Source organism: Triturus cristatus, chromosome 6 (assembly GCF_964204655.1).
Source record: "Triturus cristatus chromosome 6, aTriCri1.1, whole genome shotgun sequence".
Lineage (NCBI taxonomy): Eukaryota > Metazoa > Chordata > Amphibia > Caudata > Salamandridae > Triturus > Triturus cristatus.
In genome coordinates, this window is record NC_140589.1 from 116,014,692 (window position 1) to 116,037,978 (window position 23,287).

General features: G+C 47.3%; 1 protein-coding gene across 1 annotated transcript in view; it reads left to right on the forward strand.

The window, feature by feature from the left end:
• Positions 1–23,287, forward strand: part of LOC146816481 (exportin-5-like) — a 1,583,592-nt gene that overhangs the window by 1,514,219 nt on the left and 46,086 nt on the right. The window contains 1 exon segment of the mRNA XM_085610325.1: positions 18,739–18,903. Coding sequence (XP_085466451.1) covers positions 18,739–18,903 — 165 coding nt within the window.

Below are 23,287 nucleotides of genomic sequence, written 5' to 3' on the forward strand. Positions count from 1 at the left end.
TGGGAGGCCGCGCCCCCCGCCCTCCTTTCACTTCCTGATAAGCATGTGTTTTCACCGGACGCGCAGCGGGCGCGCCGCTTGCGCGCCGAAGGCGCGCCTAAGGCAAGCCCGTCTGCGCCCGTCATCGCCAAGACATCGCCTCTCGCCAGTCCCCCTGTCCAATCTACTCGATTGGCACATCAATATGATAGAGATTATCTCCTTGCACTAAATCCGGGCAAACGCTGTGATACGCTATTGGGCTGCACTGGACAGACCGCCCTGCAATGTAAATCCTGTACATTTGTTACACCTAGACCGTGTCTACCCGGACACAAAGCCAATACATTAAAACACAGCCCGCTCACGATTCTTCAGCTTAATGTTAGATCTCTGGTAAAGCACCATTCTGAGGTCAATACTCTATTGACTGATGAGAACCCAGATATACTATTCTTGTGCGAAACCTGGCTGAAGGATGAGCTCACCAGCATTCCTAATCTTACGATGCCGGATGGATTCTCCATGATATCCATCAATAGAGACTCAAGGGGAGGGGGTATAGCTGTTATTCACAGAACGCTATTCTCCTGCTCTTTTACGAAGGAAGACATCGTGGGCTGTGAGTGCGCTCGCTTCAAAATCACCACTAGCCCGCACTTTTCCCTCTCTGGCCTTTTCATTTACCGACCCCCGGGGCCTATACTTAAGTTCACGGAGGAGCTCTTAGAGGTTGCCCACACCTTGGTTGTGACCTCCGCTAATTTTACTATCTTAGGAGATTTTAATCTCCACTTCGATTCTCCCTCGGAACCTATCATTAGCAACCTTTTGGCAGACCTTGCAGCCTTACAGCTGATCCCTCTTATCCACTCCACAACACACTCTGCTGGTCACCTTCTGGACCCTGTCTTTACCAATATCTTGGAGGCTAAAGCCGATCCACCCAAACCCATGGGTTGGACCGACCATTTCCTTATTAAATTTGTGATATCAGCAGATGTCCAGCCCAATAAGGATTTGCCTTCCTCCTGTTTTAAACGGCCCTGGCACTATCTCCAAAACAAGGAACTTCACACTATCCTAAGAGAACTCAACTTTGTAACCACTAAAGACATTAATACGTCGTATGCTTCTTTCCAGGACTGGATCATTAAAGGTCTTGATACCCTCATACCAGCTAAATGGACCAGAGGACGTAGCTCTCCCTCCAATCCCTGGTATACCGACAGTTTGAAACTCTTAAGAAAGGAATGTAAAGTAGCAGAACGCAACTGGAGGAAGGATTATAAGGACAAGGACAAAGCCTCTTACCTGTCCAAGTTAAAACTTTACCATAAAGCTATACGCGTGGCCCGCGCAGCCTTCTATGCCAAAGAAATTGCTTCCAGCCCCAATCCCACAAAAACCATTTTTAAACTAGTTCAAAAGTTGCAATATTGTGGCAATCCTGCCTCGTGTGTCTCCTCTACACAGCAGTGTGAGGACCTCGCCACCTTCTTTATTGAAAAGGTAAGGAAAATTTATAGTACCTTTTCACAGAACTCCCTTGATTACATTAGCGCCTCTAATTCTCCCTTTAAAGGTACCAGACTTTTATGCCTACCAGAAATCTCCCACGGGGAGCTTCTCATACTTTGCAGAAAGGTTAAATCCGGCGCCCCCTCAGACCCCATGAGGCCGGCCCAATTTCTAGAGGCACTTGACTTTTTTCTTCCTTCCCTGGCTACTCTTCTCAACCTCTCCTTTGCATCGGCAACTGTTCCTACTTGCTGGAAACAAGCATGGGTCACCCCCATTATCAAAAAGCCGACCTTGGACCCCAATAAGCCGGAGAACTATAGGCCCATCTCATTGCTTCCCTGGGTTTCTAAATTAGCAGAAGCCCATGCTAACGTCGTTCTATCAGATCATATGGCCCGCAACAACATCCTGGACCCTTCTCAGAATGGGTTCCGGCCAGGGCACAGTACGGAGTCTGCCCTTTTGTCTACCACCGAACATCTTCGGATGATACTGGATGCCGGTCAAAGTGCTGCACTGATACTGCTTGATCTCAGTGCAGCCTTTGACACTGTCTCCCACGACATCCTGCTGAAGCGCCTGGAAGATATAGGGATTAGTGGCTTGGCCCTCGAATGGTTTCGTTCGTTCTTGACGGGCAGATCCTTCCGTGTCTCAGCACCCCCGTTCACCTCCCGGTCTCACTCAATTGACCAAGGCGTCCCGCAAGGTTCGGCACTCAGTCCATCCCTTTTTAACTTGTATGTTCAACCCCTCGCGGCTGTGGCTAGAGAATGGGACCTCACGCTGGTGTCGTACGCTGACGACACTCAGCTGGTGATTACCCTTACTGAGACCCCCTCTACCTCTGCCGCGAGATTCAGGGATGGACTGGCCGCAGTCGCCCAATGGATGACGGGAAACTGCCTTCAACTGAATGCAGGGAAAACTGAGGTCCTGGTCCTTGGTAAGAACGCCAGCCGCTGGAGCAACCATTGGTGGCCTTCCTTGCTGGGCCCCATCCCTCCCTCCAAAACTTTGGTTAAAAACCTGGGAGTTTGGCTGGACTCATCATTGTGCTATCAAACCCATACCAAAAAAGTGGCAGCTACGTGTGTGGGCCTGCTGAGAAGCCTTAACCCCATTCTTGGCTTCTTCGATCCCAAAACACGCCAGCTGATAGTCCAATCTATTATTCTTTCCCGGCTGGACTATGCTAGTGTCCTATTACTAGGCACTAATAAAGCAGAGACTACTCGGCTTCAACGAATTCAGAACTCTGCAGCCAGGGCTATAGTCGGCCTTCCGAGAAAGTGCTCGGCGAGAGCCACCTTACACAAGCTCCACTGGCTCCCAATGGAAGCCAGGATCCAATTTAAGGCTCTTATTACTGCCTTCAAAATCCTTAAAACTGAAGGCCCTGTACTTCTCCGTTCACTGCTACGACCCTACATCCCCCAGCGCAATCTACGTTCCCTAGGGCAACATCTGGTAGTGGTCCCCCGTACGAAATTCTGCCGTATCGGGGGGCGTTCCTTCAGAGTTCTGGGAGCCAAACTCTGGAACTCTCTTCCCCTCAATATTCGTTGTCTTGATAATATATCTGCCTTCCGCAAGGCAATTAAAACTCATCTGTTCCCACCACCTTAAGCCTTTGCCCTCTCCGCCCTTCTCAGTAGGTAATGTTATGGTTTCTCAGCGCCGGGACGCCCCGTTGCTGGGGCAGCTGTCGCGCTTCAACAAATTCATAACATATATATATATATATATATATATATATATATACACGCACAAGGTTGCCCTTAAGAAGCCGCCACACAAGGAAGGGTGTAAGCACAAATCTCCACAGGCAGCAGGGTTGGTCAGCATACCACAAGCCTTTCTTTCATGCCATACGCGTTTCGAGCATATTCATGCTCTTGATCACTGGCTGCATTGAAGAGGGAAACGGGCTGATGGGAATATGCTCGAAACGCGTATGGCATGAAAGAAAGGCTTGTGGTATGCTGACCAACCCTGCTGCCTGTGGAGATTTGTGCTTACACCCTTCCTTGTGTGGCGGCTTCTTAAGGACAACCTTGTGCGTGTTTATTCATTGCGGCTGGTCCGGTCGCGAAGCTGCCCCGCCGCTGCTCGGGCGGATCCCTTGTGTTTGTTACACGGACACGTTTGGGAAAGGAGGGGGCCTCAACCACAGGTATATATTGGCAAGATGGCAACAGAACGCACGATGCTTTTCACCCAACCGGGTTTGATATTTTAACTTTGAAGGAGAGAGCGGCGCCCACTTGGAGTGATGGAGCGAGCACACACGAACTACTACAACCATAATGCCTGGGTTCGTGACGCCCACCAGGGCGGGGCTTGACATTCAATAAAGTTACTCTTCCCATCAGCCCGTTTCCCTCTTCAATGCAGCCAGTGATCAAGAGCATGAATATGCTCGAAACGCGTATGGCATGAAAGAAAGGCTTGTGGTATGCTGACCAACCCTGCTGCCTGTGGAGATTTGTGCTTACACCCTTCCTTGTGTGGCGGCTTCTTAAGGGCAACCTTGTGCGTGTTTATTCATTGCGGCTGGTCTGGTCGCGAAGCTGCCCCGCCGCTGCTCGGGCGGATCCCTTGTGTTTGTTACACGGACACGTTTGGGAAAGGAGGGGGCCTCAGCCACAGGTATATATTGGCAAGATGGCAACAGAACGCACAATGCTTTTCACCCAACCGGGTTTGATATTTTAACTTTGAAGGAGAGAGCGGCGCCCACTTGGAGTGATGGAGCGAGCACACACAAACTACTACAACCATAATGCCTGGGTTCGTGACGCCCACCAGGGCGGGGCTTGACATTCAATAAAGTTACTCTTCCCATCAGCCCATTTCCCTCTTCAATGCAGCCAGTGATCAAGAGCATGAATATGCTCGAAACGCGTATGGCATGAAAGAAAGGCTTGTGGTATGCTGACCAACCCTGCTGCCTATGGAGATTTGTGCTTACACCCTTCCTTGTGTGGCGGCTTCTTAAGGGCAACCTTGTGCGTGTATATATATATATATATATATATATATATATATATATAGCGATTTCTTGACTAAAATTTACGATCTATCATGGCATGATGACTTTGTTTTCTTGACCCTTGATGTACAAAGCCTGTATACGAGTATTAGACATAAAGATGGCCTAAATGCACTCAACCACTATTTAGGCACCAGACCCATACAGTTACACCACCACACAATCATGTTGTTACATATGACCGAGTGGTGTCTGGACAATAACATCTTTATTTTCGACAGGCTACTATACAAGCAAACACAGGGGACTGCCATGGGTACCTGCTTCGCCCCCAGCTATGCTAATTTGCATATGGGCTGGTGGGAGGAGCAGGTACTCATGAAGAAATATGCAAGCCATTTTACCAACAATGTCGTTCTATATAAAAGATATATAGACGACATTTTTATCCTATGGCGGGGCACTGAACAAAGTGCAATTGATTTCGTGTCTGACATCAATGATAATTCTCTTAACCTTAAGTTTACATGTACTACCAGTAAAAAATCTATTGTCTTTCTAGATCTTGAATTGTACATAGAAAATCAAAAAATACAATCTAGGACGTTTAGGAAACCAACGTCAGGCAATGCTATCCTTCATGCCGACAGTTTTCATCCTCGCAAACTCAGAGAGCATCCCTTACGCAGAATGCCTGAGGATGAAACGAAACTGCAGCACCCCAGACAATCTCAAGACATCTAAAGACAGTCTTTTCACACGACTAAAGAACAGAGGTTATAATACCAAAACACTCAGATTAGCGAAACAAAAATGTGAGAAATTTAAACGGGAAGAACTTATTTTTAAGGACAGCAAACAACAAACACAGAAGACAATAGACAATACACCTAGAATCATCACAGGCTACAACACTTACCACAAGAATTTAAGAAAGATTCTTTACAGACACTGGCACTTAGTACGGAATGACCCCACCATAGGACCAACCTGTACCAAATTCCCCCAGTTGGCGTTTAGAAAAGCCAAGAGCATGCAACAAGAATTGGTAAACAACGCACCCGTACACAACAAGGGGGGAACTTGGCTCAGACCCCAGAGGGGTTTTCAGAAGTGTTCTAAATGCAAAGCCTGCAAACATGGTGTGAACACAAGAACCATCTCTCTTCCCCTCAGAAAAACCCCTTTTGAAATCCGAGGGAGTTTTTCTTGCAAAACGGATTTTGCAGTATATGTCCTCCGCTGTACCTGCAACAAATTGTATGTAGGGAGTACGATACATCCAGTACATGTCCGGATATTGCAATACCTTAGGGCCATCACAAATGATGACCCGACCTATCCGGTAGCGAGACATATCAATCTACATCATGAGGGCAGAATAGAAGAAATATCCTATTTTGTCATTGACAGTATTGCAAAAAACATAAGGGGAGGGAACAGACAGTTAAGTCTGAGACGACTGGAATCGAAATACATTATACTTCTGGACAGCAAGATCCCCAATGGGATGAATGCTGACGAAGCACTTAATGTACATCTTTAAAAATTAGGAAAGGCCTATTGTGTACGTATCCCGCTCTTGAACTCCGATCCACAACATATGGTCCTTTCTTTTCTTCATAATTCTTTAATTTTTCTTGGCACATACACCTTCACCATATATTATTTATTTTCAACATTTTGCTTGTCTGCCCACTTGGGCTTCACTCAAAAGCATCAAATCAGTTTGACAAATTGTATTTCACAAATTAGTGCATTATAATGATCTTGGTATTTTATGCAAAAGTTAAACTAAAATATGGTGCTCTTTCTGCTAAAATGCATTAATATTTCTCCCAATACAGGTTAAATGCGAAGTGTATTTTAATTCTGCATTGCATTTTTTGTTACATGGTTAGGACATACCTGTTATTTTCTTTATGTCTATGTATAGAGTTGCTGTGGCAACCATGGTGGAATGTGCCTCGTTTCAGTGATAAAAACAAACACTGTAGAGGGACCAGATGTAGTGAAGAAGACGGTTTTCCCGTCGAAACGCGTCTGGGCGTCCTTGCGAAATAAAATATTTCTTTGATTCATCATCCCACGGAGTCAGCGCCTGGATTTGTATGTTTTTGGAATTCAGGATTGGTTCAATATATATATATATATATATATATATATATATATATATATACACACACACACATGTAATATGCATATATATACATATGCAGCCTAAAACCATATTACTAGGCTCAAATATGCCAATATTGCATTGTAAATTTTTTACATTTGAAGTAATAAACATATACACCATGATATTTTTCTGATACAGAGAAAAACACTGCCTTTAGTTTGTTTTGCAAACACAGCCTTTATTTTCAAAGGTAAGAAAGGCAAGATCATAGAGGCAGATTAGCCTAGAGAGGCTGCATACAGAAAAAACTGGCGCCGTGCCTTTAAGCCCTCCAGGCTCCCATCATGCCCCACAGGTGACAGTTAGGTCACTTCTTTTTTCCGGCTCCTTCTGTGAGGATCCTGGAGCATTGAGCTCGCCAGTTAGTGTTTTTTTTATCAATAATTTTTGGTCTTAAGTGGAATTTTTGATTTTCACTTGACGTCTTTAGTACTTGGGGTACTAAAACCTTTGGTTTTTCTGACTTTTGTCTATTTTTTCCTGTCAAAATGCCGGCATTATTCAATAAGTGCCCGGCCTGTGGAAAAAAGATGACTACGTCAGACCCGCACTCGGTCTGTATTGCTTGTGTACCTTCAGCTCATAGACCAGATGAGTGCTACCACTGCAGACATTTTTCAAAAGGAACCCTTAGAGAAAGGGAGAAAATGAATCTGCATGCTATGTAGGAGCGAGGAAAGGAATCAGTAAGTGGCCGAGAAGAACATCCCTCAAAGAAGCCCTCCTCTCAAAAAAGGCTGGAGCGCAAAGGTGAGAAGAGGAAACACCGTTCTTATGCCGTCGGGGGACAGATCGACGTCAAAAATACCTTTGTGCTCCGAGTCAGCATCGAAGATGACGTCGAGGCCTCCTTCGCCGTTGAAGCGAACAACTTCAAGTGAGAAGTCCCATCACAGGCCGAAGTCGACACCACCTCGTAGGCGGTCCAGGTCTGGCTCGCTTACGACGGCAGGCGGTTGTCGCTCGACGTCGACACATCAGTGTCGAAGTCCACCTTCAAGAGATTCCGTGGCGACGTCGAGGACACCTCCGACGTCGAGAGTGCCACTCCCTGACGTCACCTGCAGCCTCTGCGCGGAGACCCTCCCCAACCGCGAGTGGCCCGGTAAGGTGAAATCCGACCTCAAAAGACACCCCTGCATCCAACCCCCCTGGAGAAGAGAATCCAAGGTGCACCTACATCCCCGAGCCCTCCAACTTACCTGCCCAGCTGTTGGTTCCTCCCGGAAGGTTTCCTGGACCGAGCCTGCAGCTAAAAACCAAAACCGGCAATACCAATTGAAAACTACAGGGCACCTGATGCCAAAACAGCACCCTGCACCCAGCCGCCGCTGTGGGTGTACTTTGGGCGATAACTCCGATCCCTCTTTGCCCTTAGCCTAACACCAGGAGCTTTGCTCCCAGAACCCTGTGGCCTGCTCGTGAGCAACCACCAACCAGAGGCCCACAATCCTCCATTGGATAACATTGGGCCTCAGCACTCTGCACCCAGCCGCCCTAGCACCCAGCCGCCGCTGTGGGTGTACTTTGGGCGATAACTCGGATCCCTCTTTGCCCTTAGCCTAACACCAGGAGCTTTGCTCCCAGAACCCTGTGGCCTGCTTGTGACCAACCACCAACCAGAGGCCCACAATCCTCCATTGGATAACATTGGGCCTCAGCACTCTGCACCCAGCCGCCCTAGTGCCGCTGAGGGTGTTTTGAGAATGCATCCTTGACCCTGAGGGAACCCTTGTTCTAACCCCAGAAACTCAAACCCAAAGACCGAGTAATTACCTGTTAACCGATAACTTCATTTCTCTCCATAGGAGTACATTGACTGTTTTTCCTTGAAAAATGTTTTGTGTGGAGTTGATTTGTATGAAAACCTAAAAAACTACAGCTGTGCAAAACTGATTTTACTTACCTTTCTCTAGCAAATGTCCCAATGTGATATCTGGGGATATCACACTGAGTAATAAAAAGTAACTTAAAAAGTAATCTAAAAAGTAATCTCAACAGTAATTTCAACCTATTGATTTACCTGTATTTCAATCAACTGCATTTGAACTTGCATTCAATTGTAAAACATTTCATAAGATTTTTCAAAGCATTTATTTCACTTGCCTGTGCCAGGCTTGGCTTGGTTCTAAAAATAAATTAACTTAATATTTTTATACAAAACAAATTGGTCTGAGTTCAATCTTTGAGTGTGTGCAATCACTTGCTGATTGAGTGTGTATAACAAATGCTTAACATTACCCTCTGATAAAGCCTTACTGCTTGCCCACACTACCACAAATAGAGAGTAAGGTGCTATCTACTTGTACCTCTGCCTACCTTTGGGGTTCCACTGGACTCTGTACACATTATACCTCATTTTGGTATAGTATATACAGAGCCAGCTTCCTACAGTATTTCATTTATTTTTCTTTGGGCATATCCTATCTTCTGTCCAACTACGTATTTCTGCTACATCTGCACTATCATCGACTGTTGGTTTTTTTTTCCCCCTTCCTGGGGGTTGTTCCGCTCATACTCTGCATCCCCGTTTTCGTCTACAGCTTTGGTTGGATTTATTACCTGTTTCTCAAGTTTTCATGTTGTGTTGGTCAGGTTTTTCACTTGTTTCTCCAGCCTCCATAGGTTGGACAGTGTATGATTGCCACATCGACTGTGTGTTGCTCTTAGTCTCCGCCAGCCCTTTTGTTTCAACCTAGCAGTCGTCGTCGTCGTCTTCTTCATGGTGGACTTCCACATGCTGTTTATTCTTCATTTCGCCTATTACCTCCTGCTGGCACCCTTCCTCAGTCAGTGGCATTGGTTTTTGTAATGTTGACCTTGTTTTCCTGTAGTGCGCAATGCCTCCACTTCCTACTCTTTTGTGACATTGTATTGCTGTTTTCCAGCCTAGTCTTTCTGTCTCCACCTTAGTTATTGTCATAACGTCTTCTTTACGGCGGTAGAATGTATTATATCTGTCCTTCCTTGGTTACCTCTGTTCTTAGAGTAGTCTTCGTTTCTCCACTTCTTGCCCTCCCACTCACTGGCAGAGGATGTGGGTAACCTTCAGTTGAGTGGATATACTTTTGATTACTCTGTATGGCTTGTGTGTCTACGGAACTTTATATGCTTTTTAAATGCATATTTATCCTTGGATACATTCATCTTTGAATGTATATGTCTATGCATGCATATACCTATCTCTTGAATGGATCTCTTTTACTTCAGGTATATATGTGTGTGTTGGCCTTCTCCGTCACTGTGTTTTACTTATACCCTTCCTGGTGACCTGGTTCAGCCTGTTTGGCTGTACTTGCCTGTTTTATTCCTTCTCTTAAGTGATCGTCTCAGTTATTTATTTTCGGAGGATGCCCTATATATCCTCAAGGTTCTCAATGTAAGAGCGGTTTCTTTACTGTTCTTGTTGTTTTCCTATCAGTGCTCTTCTGCATTCATTGTTCTCTTTCGCCATCATTCTATCATTGGAGGTCTATTTTTTTCCGAACTCAGGATAGTTTTCTCACCGATCGGTGGGTGCTCTTTATTCGTTGTATGTGTTGCTGTGACTCAGCACGCTGTGTATGCTCCTTCCATTTTGTTTTGAACCTGGACTCTATGAACTATTGTCCTTGGTCTCTTTGCATTTCTCATTCTTAGGTTGCATCCCCTTTTGGGGCTGCCTCTTTTAATGGTTCTAAACCGGGTTTCTCACGGTCTTATTGCTTTCTACTCCCTATGGGCTTCCTATAGTCCTTCTTGGAGATCAGTCCTTTCAGTGAGCATTTGCTTCACCTATCATTTTGGGATAGTCTGGTCCCTTTCTATCTTTGGACCGGCTTCTCCTAGTTGGGGATCTTTGGTGAGGTCAGTTCACAGCGCCTCCTCCAAGGATGGGATTGCTTGTGTATTTGATTCTAAGATGAGGAATCTGCGGCTAGATGTCTCTATCAGATGGACAAGTTAGTTAACTTTGATAATGCCTTATCTGGTAGAGAGAGGCTCTAGCTGCAGATTCCTTACCTTAGAATCCTCCCCAAATGCCTCACTGTAGTGACATCGTCTCCTGGATGCTACATGATGGATTCACTGTAACCCAAGGTGCTTGGTACTAAACACCTCGTCTTAATAAATCTACACTGATGCCGGTGCTCGATTTATTAATAAATGCACACAGAGGGCATCTTAGAGGTGCCCCTGACAACGTGCAGACTACTAGTGAGTTGACTGACTTGTGTCGACCAGCCAGCCCCCATAGACAGATTTCTGACCACCTGAGGTGAGAGCCTTTGCTCTTGGGCGACGGGAAAAAAGCCTGTTCTGGGCAGAGGTGTCACATCTCCTCCAAGCAGGATGGTCATTCCAGGGCAGGAAGCTTCAAAGGCCCTGTCGCCTTTGTTAGGTGATCATGGGCCTCTCCAGATAGTGGAGGTGCCCATCCCCCTGTCCTGACCACAATTTTTGGCAGCAAGACAGGCGGGAAAATGTTAGATTAGGAGGTGTGCCCACAATCAGCCAACACCATACTAGGGCGGGCCAGCTGATTTGGACCCCACTTTTCAGTTTCCACCATGTTGTTGTGTCAGGAATTAGCCTTCTAGGGTCAAGGCCTATGCCCACTTTCCACAGCAAATGGTCATATAGAGGGTGTAGACAACCTAAAGGTAGGCAACCCATTGGCTACTACCCGTCACTCCCACCCTTAAATTGAGTATTGAGTCTTTCTCCACAGTTAGGAGAGTGTTGATTTTTCAGTCCGTCTTTGTGTTCTCCCATCTTGTAGCTAAAGAGGGGTCTGTAACTTTTTTCCCAACTTCATGACCTCATAGTTGGCAAATTCCTGGTCACACAGACATTATGTCCCAGTAAGGAAAATAACATACTTATTAGTACATTCAGTAAGACTCTTGATGGATCGAATGTTCTCTTTTGTGGTTGGAAAAAGGTTGATTGCATGCTAAGAACAATGTGTAGGAACAGACACAAAAGGCTTCAGTACTAACAAATTGCAGGTATCAAGAAATTCCAATGAATAAATCTATGTATGTGCTGACCATGCATTAAAATCCGATGCTATTGGTAGATTAGACATTTGAAGTGCATTTGTTGATAAAAAGTTCTTTAAAAGCCGAGGTAAAAGAGTAATCACATTTCCGGAGTCTGTAGATGAGCAGAATAGTATAGGCGGGTGGGCGAAAGCTCAAGTATAATCAACAACGTTTTCACATTATTCAGCTGTTCTCCCACTACCTCACCTCCTCTGGCAATTGATGTATCTGTCATAATGAGCTTTATGTTTATCTGGTATTGTTTGAGCCAGAAAAAGGGTTAGAAGATTTGCAAAAAAAAGTCCACATGCAAAACAGATTTCGGAACATGCTATCAATATGGAATTAGACAAATCCATGTTCTCTAACTTTATAGAAAACAAGTTTGAAAATTCTCTTTAGATGACATTACCACGCACGTACACTTTCTAAATGTAAAGGGAACCTTCTATATTAGGCACAAGAGGGTGTGGGTGAGAGCAGCGCACTAACACATGTAGTAGGACTCGGAAAAGCCCAAGCTTAGTGGTTTGAATTTGAGCACTAGATCAAAAGATATTAACTGGAGACGCCCCTCTATAAAAGATCAGTTGATGATTTCTCAGCCAGTAATGTGGAAAAGAGAGGGTTCTGTGAATGACCCCTGCATTATCGAGGACAGGGAGGCTCTTTTGGGCACAACATTTAAAGAACTTGAGATTACCAACCAGAGTGGATAGGTGGATTTGTCTCTTTACCTTCCTTCATGGGTGAGTTGTGATTTTCTTTTTGTTTTGACACCAATGAATTGCCTTAAAAAATAAACTTCATTGCAATGTTTGTGACCTAATAAAGGGTAAAATGGTATGAGTACTTCTGTGGTGGGGGCACATGCCCACAGAAGTATGGGGGAAGTCAATCCACTCTGACTGTTCTGCTAATGTTTATGGTCTTCAAATCTGGAAAAAAGCAAATTTTTCGGAATGTTAAAATAGATACAAAACTGTGTGTTCGAGGCATATGAGCTGCAGATTGTACACTGTGCATAGATCGCCATCTGGTGTTGGGCCCGGATGTTTGCAGTTTGTTTTTGTTCTTTGGACAGTCTTTGGAAGTCACGAGTTTGGTGACTCCTCCTTTGGTCCGTACTGCGCATGGGCTTCAGCTCCATCCTCAGATTGTTTTTTTCCGCCATCGGGCTCGGATGTGATACTTCGTGCTCCGGCTTCGAACTTCTACGGTTCCAGCCTCGACGGAAAATCCTCGTTCATCGAGTTTCTTCATCTATCTTCATCTCTCGAAGAGGCACTTTTCTCGATTCCACACATCGGCACCGGCCTTCGGGCCCTCCTCGACTCCGGTCCCGGCCGATGGAAAGGACTCCGTTCAAAAAGTGCCCAAAATGTGGGTCTAAATTTCCCCACACCGACATCCACCAGGTGTGTAACCTTTGCCTCTCTCCAGAACACGAGGCTAGAGACTGCCCCGCCTGTAAGTCTCGTCGATCAAAAAAGACCATCCGGGATCGAAGAGCTCGACGCACCATGGCGCACTCATCGACCTCGGCTCCACCGGACATCTTTGGAGACGACACCGGAGCTTCGGGGCAACACCACACCGAGCAGCAGGAAGACATCGTCAGCGCTTCCGAGGCCGACGACTCCGACCTGGAGGACATCACACCGGCGCAGAGGGTCGTGAGTACTCTACCCCCTCCCACCCCCGCGCCCAAACCCAAAGAGACTCAGGTTACACCTTCGCCTTCGGGCCTAGGGAAAACCAAACACGCAGCTTCTATCACCCCACCTTCGGGCCCGGTGTCGAAGCCTCACAAGTCTCACGGCAGCTCGGGCTCGAGCCAGCCGACTCCTGGTGCCGATAAACACCGTTCGGCACCGAAGAAAGTGACGCCCAGCGCGACTCCGAAGCCACCGGTGCCGAAGCCTGGACTCTCGGTGCCGACAAAACACAAACATAAATCCCTCGGCACCGACGCTCCGGCGCCGAAGCCTACCTCGACGCCGAAAAAACAGGAAGTTCCAAAAAAGCATGGCGCAGAGAAACCACCCAAATCCTCGGCTCCGAAAACATCGGCGCCAGCTGACGACTCGGCGCCAACGGACCTTTTTACACCCGATCCTTCTCAAAAGACATTATCAAAGGATCCAAAGACTGGGCTCTTGATTCTCACTGTCAAGAAAAGACGTCTTGACGCACCAGCTACTCCTCCACCGCCCAAGCGGAAGGACTTTGCCACATCTCCTCTCAGAGTGCCCTCCCCACCACCTGCTACACCTCCTCCTCCTCCTCCACCTCTTCCACCTCCTCTCCCTCCCAGGTCTCCGCCACCCTTGCCTCATCACTCCCCGACCCCGTGCCCAGAGCCGGATTACGGGGATCCGGATTATGATCCAGCGGACGCCCCAATGGACCCCACACCACCGGGGACCCCAGACCCATGGGAAGATTACCACAACCCTGACATACCAGATGTGCCTCAAGATGACCTCTACCCATCCAGGCCATCTCCCCCAGAGGACTCACTAGGTTTTCACCACTTAGTGCAGAGAGCAGCACACTACCATGGGGTGGAACTACATAGCGAACCAGTGGAAGACGACTTCTTACTGGATACATTTGATATCCAGGATAAGTCCACAGCCATCTTGCCTATGCTTAAGGGTGTCACCAAATATGCTGCTGAGGTGTTCAAAGACCCGGTCAGGGCCAGGGTCTTAAACCCTAGAATTGAAAAGAAGTACAAAGCAGCACCCTCAGACCCTACTTACATTAAGGGCCCTGCTCCCTTAGATTCACTAGTTGTGTCCACGGCTAGAAAGCGGTCTAACTTACAGTCCTCAGGTGAGGCCCCACCGCCAGATAAGGAATCAAAACTCCTAGATGCGTCTGGTAAACGCACTGCCTCGCAAGCCGCGAACATCTGGCGCATTGCAAATACACAAGCGCTGCTCGCGCGTTATGACAGAGCACACTACGATGAGCTTGAGGCTCTTATGCAGCACCTCCCTGAGAAACACAAACGTAAAGCACACGACCTCATACAGGAGGGAAAGCTTATTACAAACACCTCCATTAAATGTGCCCTTGATGCAGCGGACACTGCTTCTAGAGCCATAAACACTAGTGTCCTGCTTCGCCGTCATGCCTGGCTCCGAATTTCAGGCTTCAAGCCAGAAGTCCAGGCATCCATTCTAAATCACCCCTTTGACCAACAACACCTATTTGGGCCAAAGGTGGACGAAGCATTGGAAAAAATGAAAAAGGAACACGGACACAGCAAAGTCTATGTGGGCATTACAATCCCAGACCCCTAAACGCTCCTTTCGGCGTTCATCCTTTCGTAGTACAGGCAGAGGCTACTCCACCGATAGCGCCTCCACCTCCTACAAGTCCCCTCCTCAAAATACCTTCTCAAAGGGCTACCAAAGAGGTGGATACAGGGGCAACAACAATAAGGGCAGGGGCAAAACCAACACCACCCGTTCTGCCACGCCGCCCACACAATGACTTCCCCTCGCTCCCCCCAGACCATCCCACTCCGGTCGGGGGCAGACTACAACACTTTATTCACGAGTGGGAGTCCATAACATCGGACAAATGGGTGACCCAAATTATTCGGTCAGGGTACTGTCTCGGGCTAACATCCACCCCACCCAATATCCCACCAAGGCACCGTCCAATGTCACAGGAGCATTCCACATTGCTCAAACAAGAGGTAATCTCCCTCCTCCAAAAACACGCTATAGAGCAAGTCCCCCTCAATCAACAAAATTTAGGGGTCTACTCTCTGTATTTTCTAATCCCAAAGAAAGACGGGACCCTAAGGCCCATTCTGGACCTCCGGCCTCTAAATGCATGCATACATTCGGACCATTTCCACATGGTCACCCTGCAACAAGTCCTCCCACTACTTTGTCAGGGAGACTTTCTCACTACCTTGGATCTAAAAGACGCATACTTCCATATTCCAATACACCCTTCTCACAGGAAGTACCTCAGGTTTGTGGTGGACGGTCAGCATTACCAATTCACGGTTCTCCCCTTCGGGGTCACCACCGCACCACGGGTGTTTACCCAATGCCTAGCCGTAGTTGCAGCACACCTCAGACGTCAACATATTCACGTCTTCCCTTACTTAGACGACTGGCTCATAAAAGCCGCGTCCTACAACCAATGTGTGCAACAAACAAACAGCACCATCCAACTGCTCCACCGGCTAGGCTTCACGGTGAACTACCAAAAGTCCCACCTCATACCATCTCACACAAAGCAATATCTCGGGGCCACTATAGACACCTCCAGAGGTATAGCCTACCCCACCTCAGCCAGGATCGCAAGCATACAAGCCTTGCGCCAAACGTTTATTCCTCAGCACTCTCTCCCAGCCAGAGTGTTCATGAAGCTAATAGGGATGATGGCATCTTGCATTTTCATAGTGCCCCATGCAAGACTCCACATGCGTCCACTTCAAGAGTGCCTAGCACAACAGTGGAACCAGGCCCAGGGGCAGCTGACGGATCTGGTGTTGGTGGACGGCCGCACCCATCACTCTTTGCAGTGGTGGAAGACCACAAACCTTTCCAAAGGGCGGCCGTTCCTGGACCCGGTTCCTCAGGTGATTCTAACAGCGGACGCATCGCTCTCCGGCTGGGGAGCGCACCTCCTACACCTCACAATGCAAGGTCTATGGACGCCACAGCAAAAATTGCTCCACATCAACCATCTGGAGCTCTTGGCGATCTTTCTAGCCCTAAAATCCTTTCAAAAACAGATTTCAGCCAAAGCAGTCCTCATTCGCACAGACAATATGACTGCAATGTATTATATTCAAAAACAGGGGGGGGACACACTCTCCCCAGCTCTCCCGCTTAGCCCAGAGCATATGGAGATGGGCAATTCCACAAAACATCTATCTCCTGGCACAGCACGTCCCAGGCATACAAAACACCATCGCAGATCTGCTCAGCAGACTAACGCAACAAATACACGAATGGGAACTGCATCCACAAGTTCTTCGCCCATTCTTCCACAAGTGGGGGCATCCTCAAATAGACCTCTTCGCCACCCACGAAAACAAAAAATGCCCAAGCTTCGCCGCCAGATACCCACACCCATTGTCCAAAGGCAATGCGATATGGATGAACTGGTCAGGCAGATTTGCATACGCCTTTCCACCTCTACCACTAATTCCATTAGTTGTCAGGAAACTGCAACAGCACTCCCTCACGCTCATTCTTGTAGCCCCAACATGGGCCCGGCAGCCGTGGTACACCACACTACTACAACTCTCAGTGGTACCACACCAAAAACTGCACCTATCCCCATGCCTCCTAACTCAGAACCATGGAGAAATCAGACACCCGGACCCAGCGCAGCTCAACCTTGCGATCTGGCTCCTGAAATCTTAGAATTTGGATACCTTAACCTTCCCCCTGACTGCATGAATATCATCAAGGAAGCCAGACGTCCTACCACTCGAGCATGCTATGCCGCAAAGTGGAAGAGATTTGTCATTTACTGCCGTAACAATACAATCAACCCTTTAGATGCATCCATACAACACATTATATGCTATCTACTCCATCTTCAAAGGTGTAACCTGGCATATCCTTCCATACGTCTACACCTAGCAGCTATCACTGCCTAACTGCAAAACAGACAACATCTATCACTGTTCCGGGTGCCCGCTATTAAAGCCTTTATGGAAGGCCTTAAACGCATAATTCCACCCAGAGCACCGCCTTCACCTGTATGGAATTTAAATGTAGTTCTCACAAGGCTCATGGGTCCGCCCTTCGAACCACTGCACAAATGCGAGCTACAGTTCCTCACCTGGAAAACAGCTTTTCTAGTAGCTATCACTTCCCTTAGAAGGGTTAGCGAAATACAAGCGTTCACTATACAGGAACCCTTCTTACAAATACATCACAGCAAAGTGATTCTTCGTACCAACCCAAAATTTCTGCCCAAGGTCATTTCCCCCTTCCATCTCAATCAATCGGTGGAATTACCTGTTTTTTTCTCGCAACCTCAATCTGTTGCGGAAAGGGCTCTACATACACTTGATGTTAAGAGGGCTTTACTGTACTACATACAAAGAACGCAACCTTTCAGAAAGACTAAACAATTGTTTGTCTCCTTCTCTCCACCACATAAAGGCAACCCCATCTCCAAATCAGGGATAGCTAGGTGGATTGTAAAGTGTATACAAACTTGCTATCAAAAAGCAAAAAGAACATTATCTGTTCCACCTAAAGCCCGCTCTACAAGAAAGTTAGGGGCTTCTATGGCTTTTCTAGGGAACATACCCTTAGATGACATCTGCAAAGCAGCCACATGGTCAACACCGCACACCTTCACAAAACATTACTGTGTAGACGTGCACTCCAAGCAACAAGCTATTGTGGGCCAGGCTGTCCTAAAGACATTATTTCAATCCGCTGCAACGGATACCGGTGGTCGCCGCTAAGGTTGGGTACTGCTATATAATCTATGCACAGTGTACAATCTGCAGCTCATATGCCTCGAACGGAATATGCTACTTACCAGTATGCATCTGTTCTTGGCATGTAGAGCTGCAGAGTTGTACACGCCCACCCGCCTCCCCGGCTACCTGTATCCGTTCCAGTCTATCTTATTTAGATATTACACACATGGGTTTCTCACTGTTATTACTACGCTCCATCATTTCCCTGCTGGCGAAAAACAATCTGAGAATGGAGCCGAAGCCCATGCGCAGTACGGACCAAAGGAGGAGTCACCAAACTCGTGACTTCCAAAGACTGTCCAAAGAACAAAAACAAACTGCAAACATCCGGGCCCAACACCAGATGGCGATCTATGCACAGTGTACAACTCTGCAGCTCTACATGCCAAGAACAGATGCATACTGGTAAGTAGCATATTCCTTTTTAAAAAATGTGCACTGTTACTTTATTGCCAGATACTTTCTGCTTCACCAGTCAGCAAACTGCCTTTTCTTCGCTCTCTTTATATACACCAATAAAATGTTTCATGTCCTCTTTCTGCAGCGACCTCGATACAAACAACTGAAGGAAGTTCTTAATCGAATCCCAGAAATTAAAGATTATTTCTTGTCAACATATGATAAAAAAGTTCTTGGTACATCCATTTCACCACAGGACTACATCCTAAGACAATATCACTTCAAGCAACTTATCCAATGCTTCCTTGGGGTAAGACATAAACAGTGCACACAAACGCCTTAACATTGGCCATTATATTTTGTGGGGCAGATGGAAAACTCATTGTGATTGGGAATGATTGTACACATTCTCAAAGGGTACAATGTGCTGAATGAAGCCTGCCAAAGAAGCTTTTGTTGGGCCCACTAAGAAAAACTAAAACAAATCAAAAAAGTTAACCGTGTTTTTTATGTCTTGGTGTACAAAGTAGTTAATGCATTGTTGATGGCTACTTCTACCTGCATATTCATCATCTCTTGAATCTACTCAAGGTGCCAGTTTGGATCTGGAAAGTTTAGAAACGTCTCTCTTGCGCCAATAGGTGCCTCCTTGAATCTGGGACAACACTAGATAAGACATCATGGAGCTATATAAGAAGCCACCCGAGCACTGTTCCTTTTTTCACCCACCCTTTCAATGCAAATTGGATTTGCTCTCCTGAGAACATTTCCTTACAGATTGTCTTTTTGCAGTGTTTTGACAGACTGTTTCCCTAAAAATGCCCGGGTTGAAACCATTTTCCCTGTCACTAACAATGTCATTATCAGACTCGCACAACTACTGTGTGTGGTGAATGGGGCCCAAATACTAAGTCATGTGAGAAGTGTAATTTTATGCACACCAAGATCATTAAAGAGTGGGCTGCATACAAACATCAGGACTTTCATCGCTCTAGATCTCAGTCTTGTACAAGGACTGCCTTCTGCTTACCTCTGGACAGCAAATCCTCAGAACAGGCCACTTCCTACGACAGGGCACGTCCTCCAGAAAGAAGCACAGGAACCATTACAAAAGGAAGCTTGAGATTCCCAATGTCACTCCGTTTCAAAGGTAGGTCTTGACATCAATGACTTTGTTCCATGACTCCGACCTCAATGTCATATCCTTGGACCCACTTTTGATAGAGATGCATATAGCACATATTTGGCCTTGGTGACTGCTCTGGATCTAGAGCCCTTTGCTCGATTTTCAGAGTTTCAATCCCTTTGCGCTGATCCGGCATAGATTGTGACTTTCACCCAGACTATGTTGGCCCCTTATCCAGTATTGGGGTATCTTTCATAGATTCACATGCTTGAATCATTCCCCGTCATCGAAGTGGGAGTCCCATGGTACATAGAGTAGCAATATAGCAATAGCATATCAATAGCATAGCTAAAAGAGCAATAGGTAGTATTGTAACATAGAAGTTAATACAAAAAAACTTGTCACTTTAATAACTTGTCCAAGTCATTAGATATGGTCCAAACTCCAGCCAATCAGGTGACAGCACCCTCTGGAACCTTCTCCTCAGAGGCTCAGTGTTGGAAGGCGGACCCCGAGGAGTCGGCGAGACCACCAAGGGGGACCCTCACACTGTACGAAGTAGCCGAGCGCTGCCGAGAAGTCTCCTGAGAGATCCTTCTCCTATCACGTACTAGCACAGTAACACCACCACACAGGACTCAAGGAGGTTGTCTCAAGACAAGCAATTCTTTATCAGCAATAAAAAGGTTGCGAGGTCAATATTTACACAAAGGGATCGAGGGATCCACCAAAAGTCTCAGTGTCTCTTTGGAAGGGTAGGGGTAGCGGGACAGTCCTCGGCAGGAGTGCGGTACGAGGGTACCTGGGGCCCAGTTCTTATCCTCAAGCTAGAGGACCTCCGGATCTCGGAGGGGTCGAGCCGCGACGGCGTCAGCAGGGCTCTGGCGGACAGTTCGGGGAGAGCCGCGATCCAATCAGCAGGGCTCTCAAGACGGTTTCTGTTCAGCTCGAGCCGCGACGTCGTCAGCAGGGCTCCGAGGGAGGTTTCAGCGAGGTTGGGCCGCGACAGCGTCAGCAGGGCTCCGATGTTCCAGGTGGCTTCAAAGTGTTCGCAAGAAGGAGCCGCGACGCAGTCAGCAGGGCTCGTGATGGTTCCGACGAGTTCTTCTCCGTAGGGTCAGCCGCGATTCAATCAGCAGGGCTCTCGACTCCGGGATACAACTGCCGATCTGTGGCGGGGTCGCCCCAGATATAGGTCTGGAGCCCTTTGATGTCCGGACCCAGGCGCCCGGTGGGGGCGGAGAGGCCGGGTGGAGGTGGCCAGACGCCCAGCAGGAGAGGCGCCAGGCCCAAGGGAGTTGCAGGGCGATCACACCTCGAGAGGGGAGGACATTTGGGGGTCCCATCGATACTGTCCTCCGCCGGGGGTGATGAATGGTTCCTGCGGCACCCCCTGGCCAGTTCGTGGTGCCTCGATGTCGGGGCTTCGCTGGGGTCGAGGCCGGGTTGAGCGGGGTCGCGCTGGCTGGTGCACAGAGTCACGTGGGTGCCAACAAGATGGCGGAGCCACGAGGGGTATGCGACCTCGTGCCGCTCAGGGGAAAGGGCCTCGGTGCAGTTCAGAAGGGTGGCCCGTGAAGACCGGGGCGGGGAACGGGCACAATCCACGGGGGTAAGGACCATGCCACGAGGCCGGGTCCAACACTCAGGCTCTCAGGTTTTCTACCGCACATCATGTGAAGGGAGTCTCCCTGAGCTCTGCTCAGTACTTCAATTTTTTCTTCAGAAATTCTTCAGAATATCTTCTCTACAATGTCATCTACTAAGACTCTTCAGACACTGTGAGTCTTGTGGGAATCTCCGGCTTCATTCTGAGGACCCACACAAAAAGTGTATCTACTGCCTCCACCCTGACCATCAGATGAGAGATTGTAAAATCTGCAGTACTTTTCTTTAAAAGACTTTAAGAGACAGAGAAGGACGTCTTCTTCTGTGGCTGCAGAAGCTCAAGATAAAGGCTAACCCCTTATCAGATGTTGAGAGTGATTCCTCTCTCAGGACTGTCACCTCTAAGAAGAGGGCTAGTGAGGCGGAGATGACATCTCCTAAGGCTAAGGTGCTGAAGAAACATCACACATCTAAACTTGAAGACCAGCCTTCCTCCTCAAAAGGGGCTCCTACTCCTCCTAAGGATCAGTCTATGCCCTCTACGCCTCTGAGACCTGCCTCTAAGTCTCAAGCGTCTAGGTCTCTTCCTGAGATACATTTGCCTAAAAAAATTGGTATCTCGTCGACGAGCTCGTCGTCGAAGTCTTCCGTCGCCACTTCTACGACGACGACTTCCACCTTCTCTTCTCCTCAACTTACAATGATTGTTGTCAGCGTCCCCTCCGTCGACGCTTGTGTCGGTGAAGCCTCACTCGTCTACCGCCTCCCTCACTTCGTCGTCGACGAAAAAGAAGAAGCGCACCGTCTTTGGTCATTCATCGACAGACGCCTCTTCGTCGACGAGGTGGTCGACAGCTTTCAAGGATCAGCCTGCTTCTTCGACGGAGCCCTCGTCGACGGCCTCCTCATCGACAGTTGCCTCATCGACGGCACAGAAGCCTTCACATACAGAACTTCAACGACGCTCCTAGTCGACGACTGCAGCTACGTCGGCAGAATCTTTGGTTCCGCCTCCAGCTTTGATGTCTCTAGTCCCCTTGAAGTCCTCAGCAACACGTTTGCTGTCGTCAGGAGTGACGGAGGCTTCCCTGCTTCAATGTAGTGTAGTGTAGTGTAGTTCCTATATCCCTGATAGGCTCTGCGCATTGGAATAACATACACTATAGATTTGACATAGGACTAGGGTCAGTATATCTCCATCGAGTATATTAAACTTAATTATTTGTATGTGCCAGCTAACTCAGAGGTCACTAGAAACTTCTTGAATATACAAGAAGGGATTAGTCTCTGACAACCGCATAAACATGACAACTTTGTTTCCTCTTAGAATCGGAACAGTCTCAGAATCGTGGAAACAATAGATAAGTTTCACTCAGACAATCGTGTATGCTTAGTTTCTACAGAGTTGCACAGAAATAGAGAGACTGGCGTTTCAATAAAAGGGTTTATTGAACAGTCTTATTTCTCATGCAAGAGATATAAATTGCTACAATCATAAGACAAACAGCAAAGTACAATATGTACGAGGTTAGCAGTAAGATAAAATACTGCAATAGCATGGTTTGTAGCTATGACATATATTAATCAAAATACATACATAAATAACATAAGCTAAAATGTGATACTCATCTGATGCTTCTAAATTGTTCTACCCCACTGTACCTAACCTAAGTGCAGTACGAGGTTTGAAGTAGGTGCCATTTCTAAAGTATAGCTAGCTATATTTTAGTTTAGCCAAGAGTTTGCCAAAGGTTTCTCTAAGTTCTAGTCAGCTCCATACCTTAGAATGAGAGAAGTTGGAATCTCTTTTCTGGACTTGATAGTCTAACCCCCCGCAAGGTCAGTCAGAGAGGACTGGAGCTGGATGATTCTCTGCGAGCAGGATGGCAGCGTCAGGTCAGTGCATCAGGCTGGTACTCGATCTCCTTCCAAACTTGCCTTGGCAAACCGCGTAGTCTGG